Source organism: Mauremys mutica, chromosome 2, assembly GCF_020497125.1.
Source record: "Mauremys mutica isolate MM-2020 ecotype Southern chromosome 2, ASM2049712v1, whole genome shotgun sequence".
Taxonomy (NCBI): Eukaryota; Metazoa; Chordata; order Testudines; family Geoemydidae; genus Mauremys; species Mauremys mutica.
In genome coordinates this window covers 117,543,812-117,550,103 of record NC_059073.1, presented here as the reverse complement: position 1 = coordinate 117,550,103, position 6,292 = coordinate 117,543,812, and the positions used below count along the sequence as shown (strand labels likewise).

The window sequence follows — 6,292 nt, the reverse complement described above, 5'->3', positions numbered from 1 at the left end:
GAAGTTCAACTATTTCTTTGAAATTTGTGCAAACTCTCTTGAATACACAAGGGGAGTGAAAATCTTGCAAAAACAGCATCTCATGAGATCTCGAGTCCGTCCCTTCCCTAGTCAGGCTGAAAATACAAGAATAATTTCTCATGGTATTTTGGCATTTCCTCTCCCAGCTAAAATTGCAAACATATATGGCAGGGGAGGGGAAGCTAAACATTTAGCTGCATTTTCCAACATTAGAAAAAGATTCAGTTCAAATTCCGGAGAAAGGTTGAATTAGTTCTTATTTGATCTGAATGGATTCACCCAGCTCTAATCATTAGAAGCCACAAATTAGAATCACAGCAAGGGATGGTCATATGGAAAGTAGCTGCAAAAACAAGGGTTCTTGTTATAACTCGATTAACGTTTATTTTGTGAGTGTTCATAAAGGCAATACATGGATAAAGGTGCACACACACAAAGCAAGGCTTAGCTTCAATTCCTTGCCAGCTATTAGACAGTATCTATTTTACATTATTATTTTGTATTATTTAATATTTTTATTACAGAAGCATCCAAAGGTCTCAAGTAGCATCAAAGAACCATTGTGTTAGGTGTTGCACAAACACAAAGGTAAACAGTCCCTGCCCCCAAAGGGCTCACAGTTGAATAGTTTGACACTTAGTACATTTTCCTAATAGTGTGCTGTGGGTTGTGTACCAAGGAGTTTATCTGTTGTTGCTTTGCTAGACATCTTTTTAACACTGTTTTAATGAAGGGCTTCATTAGGAAGGCAGCACTGTAATAAAGTATGACTAAGGCTGCTTTAGTAACACAGCCTTTGCTCTAGTGCAGTTGTGGGCAACCGGCGCCCCGTGGGCCACCCATCCAAGGAATCTGCTGGTGGGCTGCCAGACTGTTTACATTTGCACAGCCACCCGCAGCTCCCAGTGGCCATGATTGGCTGTTCCCGGCCAATGGGAGCTGCGGGAAGCGACACGGGCCAGCAGATTACCCCGAAGGGCTGCATGCAGAGCCAGTGCATTGCAATAGAGACTGCTGTCCTCTCTGTTGAGGCAAATGCAGGACTTCAGCACATTTCAGCAGCTATTGAGGTAAACTGGCCACTGAGGAAAGGGCTGGATACCTTGAAGGTGTGCTAGGCATTTAAAGATAAATATTCCCATTTCAAAGGGCTGAAGCATAGATGAGGAGTGATTTCCCCAAGGTTACATAGAGAATTAGTGGCAGAATGAGATTAGAACTCCCTGTCCTGTCCTTGTCCTGTATTCTGAGCACTAGACAGTACTACTCTACTAACACTAAGGGTACGTTTACACTTACCGGGACGGTCGACGCGGCGAGTTCGACTGCTCGGAGTTCGAACTATCGCGTCTGATCTAGACGCGATAGTTCGAACCCCGGAAGCGCTAGTTCGAACTCCGGTACTCCACCGCGGCAGGAGGAGTTGCCGGAGTCGACCCTGGAGCCGCGGAGTTCGCTTCCGCGGCGTCTGGACGGTAAGTAAGTCGAACTAGGGTAGTTCGAATTCAGCTACGTTATTCACGTAGCTGAATTCGCGTACCCTAGTTCGACCCCCGAGCTTAGTGTAGACCAGGGCTAAGATCCCAAATTATACAGGATGAAAGTAATCCCTGCTGTGGCCCATTAAAAGCCTTCTGTATTGCAGAAGTCCTAGACTGAGGCTGTGTGGGGTACTGCTGATGTGTGCCACCAAGGAAGTTTCCACATCAGCTCTTCATAGGTTTGTGTATAAAGAGCCTACAAGAGTGGCCATCGGAGTTGTGATTATTATGGAGATCCTGGGGGCCACAACCCCCATAAATAGCTATAGAGTGGCAGCAACTATTAGTCCAGCCTATGCTCTGGAATGTACTGTATTTCCACAGCCTGCTCTCAGATCGAATTCACACACACTTATCCCAAAATATCTGCAGCTATTGGTGGAGCCAATGGTTTGGGGTATCAGACATCCTGTTTCTTCCACAGAGGTTGGAAGACAACCTTGACCCCCTTTATAAGTGAATGTGTCAGAAATTCCATGAGGAAAACCTTGTGGAGTTTCCCAACCTCTGTATGACCATAGTCTATCTGGATAACAATATGCTTTACTGACAATTATCTCTCCCCTTCATGCTAAATACTACTAGTAGCAGTAATAATAAAAACAGTTCAGTGTTCTCAAAACTTAACATTTATAAAAGGAAATGGTTAGAGATGAAAGAAGGGAGCATGATCAGGAGCCAATATCTTCTGGAAGAAATTATGCATTTTGGAAGTTTATTTTAAACACTAGACAAGGCAACACGTTGATTTCTGGTATTTCTTTTTGATAATTTCTGCTTCAGACTCAACAAAAGTTGGTCCCAGTTACTCAATTTAGTAATGAATACTCAATAATGGGGGCTCATTTTGCTTATTTCAAAACATACACATTTATGTTTTTTCTTTCATTGTCCCTGGGCTTGTTTGTAGCTTCCTTAAGGTCATCAAATTCCCTACAGGGATCCCAGCCTCACAGTGTGAGGAATGTCGCCCTAGGCTTTCCTATATGTCTGATGGACCTGGATAAAAACACTAACTGGCACAACCTAATAAGAACGGCCATACTGGGTCAGACCAAAGCTCCATCTAGCCTAGTATCCTGTCTTCTGACAGCGACCAATGCCAGGTGCCCAAGGTGGAATGAACAGAACAGGTAATCATCAAGTGATCCATCCAATGCCGCCCACTCACAGCCTCTGGCAAACAGAGGCTGGGGACACCATCCTTGCCCATCTTGGCTAATAGTCATTGATGGACCTATACTCCATGAATGTATCAAGTTCTTTTTTGACCTCCCTTTTAATGACAGAGTTAAGGCACAAAATATGCTGCATTTGTGGCTACTCATGACACCGGAAGCTAGCAACACATCAGTCATTGTATACACTTCTAATGTTCCCCTGGCACTGCCAGTCTGGGCTGCATATATAATGCCAGAGTATGATGACTTTTTATGTAAATGTCCTAGCTTTCAAGAAGGTGGATATTCTGAGGCTAAACTAACAAGATTTCTATTCAAGTTTTAGCAATATAATTGGCAGATTTTCTGCATCACATTTTCTGCAGGAAGGATACATGACATCTGATCATGTTGGCCAGGCATAAACTTGGATTCTCCATTTTCTCTTCTTGAATACCTTTGTCCCAAAGATCCCTTGAATTTTTGGCTGGAGGTCTTATGTTTTGGGGCTTGCATGTGCAGGGGTAGATTTTCTGGATTTTTATAGACAAAAGTACTCTTCAAGTTTCTTCCAAATACATTTGTAGGAGTCGACATTTAAATATCCAAATGTTTCATTTGCAATTAGTACAGTGGTACATTTCCCCTTTATTAATAATGGTGTCATCTAAGCCATATGCTAGCTTGCTGTAAGCTCCAGTGATATAACAAAGCTCTTCTCTACATGCAGCAACATGACTACGGGGAGGGTGAGGCTGAGGTGGAACAAATGTGTTTCAACACTTCTTTCTTTGTATTTATTAGTGTTCCATAGCATTCCTGCAACCTGGCCTGCTGCTGCTCGAGCTGCTTATGTAAACTCCTAATTGAGCGCAGCAGCAGAAGCCGCCGATACATAGCTACCTGGAGTTGATACCTCTCCTTTTCTTCCAGTTTTCTCTTTTCTATGATCTCCTTTACTTTCATGGTCTTCATCCACGTAGTTTGGCCAACGCTATAAGGGGCCATATCTTCCTTTGTGTTATTCCAAGTGAGCGCAGTACTGGAACTCCATGTGTGACAGCAGCTGAGTCCACTTACTAGCAGGGAAGCAATATTTTGTGGGGCCTCAGACTCTTTAGCAGCACCTGCAGGCTGTAATTCTTCAGAATACTTATTGCAGTCACAGTGAAGGCTTTCTGGGCATGGAGAAGATATGGCTACAGGCTTCAGTGTACAGATTGCCTCAGGATAAGATGATCCAGCTAGGGATATATTTGCATCTGTTGAATGATATTCAGTGAACCCAGGGGCTATGTTTTGTGCCTTATTATGAGTAATAAAGTGTTGTTCAATGAGGGTTTTTTTACACTCTATGGCCTTGCTAGATGAAATAGACAATCTTTCCCTCTCTTCATTAGGGCTGCTAAGCAAATCATTTGCAGAGCAGCCGTCTGCTGTGGTGAGGGTGTAACAAGCTTGAAATGGATATTTTTCATCATTATTTTGCATCTCCTCTTCATCTCCGGACATCAAACCTACCTTTTCAGCCATTTACTGCATGAACTACAGAATGAATCTGTGAACAAAGTGGAAACAAGAGGATTTAATTTCCACACAAAACCAGTGCAGAATGACATTTGAAGAAAGAAAATCTCTTTATATTTAAGCAACAGAACTATTACTTTTCTAATAAAGCACAGCCCTTGGGTCACTTCAGGCCATTTCTTGTGATTTGCATTTGATGTTCTTTGAGACACAACATTAATCCAATAATAATTAAAATGATATACTGTACTATTAACATTCTCAAATCTTTAAAGCAAAGTGATCTATGCCTGCAGCACTGTGCGTGCTGACTAATTAAACAGAATACAGTTGTAAATGGCTATTGTAAGTACTTCCCCCATTTAAAAATACAGTGTCATTTATAGTGATGGGAGAGTTAGCAGGATTGATCAGCTTTAAACAGAGGCCAATGTAGCACAGACAGTAGGTTTTGCTTAAATGCCCTCCTAAGTGAATCTGTCTCCTAACATTTTGTTTACGGTGGTATTCGTTTTCCTTGTTAATTCTCTTTAACGCTACAGCTACATGCCAGCTAGTGATAGACAGGAAAAGAGCACTTACCGAGGTTGGTGAGGAAAACGGTTACTGTGCTCTGTGTCTGTGCATCATGCTTGCTCCTATATGAGTCAGCAAAATCTGGCACAGGAACACATCACAATGCAGAATCATCATCAGCAGAATTCTTCTGTTCCACCCAGCAACAACAGAGTCTCACAGAAGAGCCCCACTAGCCACAAGATTAGAGCTGTTTTATTAAACGACTATTCTGCTCTAATATATTTGTAAAGAAATTTGAGTATCTAACTAAAAAGTCAGGGTTGGTGATCACTTTACACAGCTTCTCTCTCCATTGTACTTGTTAGCTCATTCTAAAATAAATCAATAATGCTGCACCTGCTAGTCCCCGTGAGACAGCTAAGAGTGTATATTTAGCTCCACACAAAAGAGGGTGAGGCATTTCTGACTCTTATGTACACATCATTTCCTTCTTTAAAGGAAATAAACATAGATAAACTGTTCCTGCACTAACCAATTAAATCTAAAAATGAAACTAAAGTAAAAATACAAGTTGTGAGTGCTCAACACTCCTGAAAATTAGGCTTGGTTGCTTAGATATGGATATAGGCACCAAGTTCCAAAATAGTGGCCTCAATTTTATGAGCAAGATTAGCAGTTACATTTAAGTAAACTACAACAGAGGATAAGCCTTTCTTTGTTGCTCTGATTGTATGAAAACCACTTACATGCCACGTCAGGTTCTTTTTCCATTTGAAAAGCAAGGGGTCAAATTAATCTCTCTCACATAATTGCTCAGTAGATTTACATCAAGGATGTATTTGTCCCAAGCCTGTCTTCCCTATGTCCTGCCCTCTTCATTATGGTAATACAAGTAAAATAAAGGACCAACCCAAACTTCCATCTAGAAAACAAAATGAAGCTTTCTAGAGTTAGAAAACAGTGAAGTTTAATCTTTCTCCCAAATTTTCACATCTTCTCTAATGCCTGCTATATAATAACTTATTTTTCTTCTGCAATGAACATATTGCTTTCTGATTAATCTGTTACACATTATACCGGTAAACCATGATCATCTGAACACCAGTTAACATAAATTCAGATGGGTACCCTAAGGTCTGACTTGAGCCCAGTTTTTTTTCTATGCAGAAAATGTTCTGCACTGAACAGGTAAAATAACTAAACCTGGTGCTTTTATGTGCTAGACTGCCTCAGCTGGTGTAAATATGTACAACTACATTACTTCAATGGAGCTATACTGCTTTACAATAGCTGATGCTTTAACCATATAGGTTCTGCTGGGTAATGCTGCAGAGTTTATAAACTCTGCTAGAGAAAGTTATTATCTGGGAAGCTAATAAACTCAAGCTTACATCTCAGTGACTCCCATTTATCTGAATCTTCACTTATCAAACTGACTGTAATGACAGTTTATGGAATTTAGATAACAGATTTTATTGTAGTACACAAATTCAGGTAACAGAACTTTTACTGGATTATACAAAC

The 6,292-nt window shown here is 41.0% G+C and overlaps 1 protein-coding gene across 1 annotated transcript; it reads right to left on the bottom strand.

Annotated features, from left to right (window-relative positions):
• Positions 1-2,821: 2,821 nt before the first annotated feature.
• Positions 2,822-4,888, bottom strand: LOC123364624. Its single transcript, XM_045006891.1, has 2 exons — positions 4,832-4,888; positions 2,822-4,280 (listed from the first exon to the last, which is right to left on the bottom strand). Exon 2 carries the CDS (start codon positions 4,253-4,255, stop codon positions 3,461-3,463), a length of 795 nt encoding a protein of 264 aa, XP_044862826.1. The 5' UTR covers positions 4,256-4,280; positions 4,832-4,888; the 3' UTR covers positions 2,822-3,460.
• Positions 4,889-6,292: the final 1,404 nt, after the last annotated feature.

Coding starts and splice junctions, on each gene's coding strand:
- LOC123364624 (XM_045006891.1), bottom strand. CDS start 4,255: ATGGCTGAAAAGGTAGGTTTGATGTCCGGAGATGAAGAGGAGATGCAA.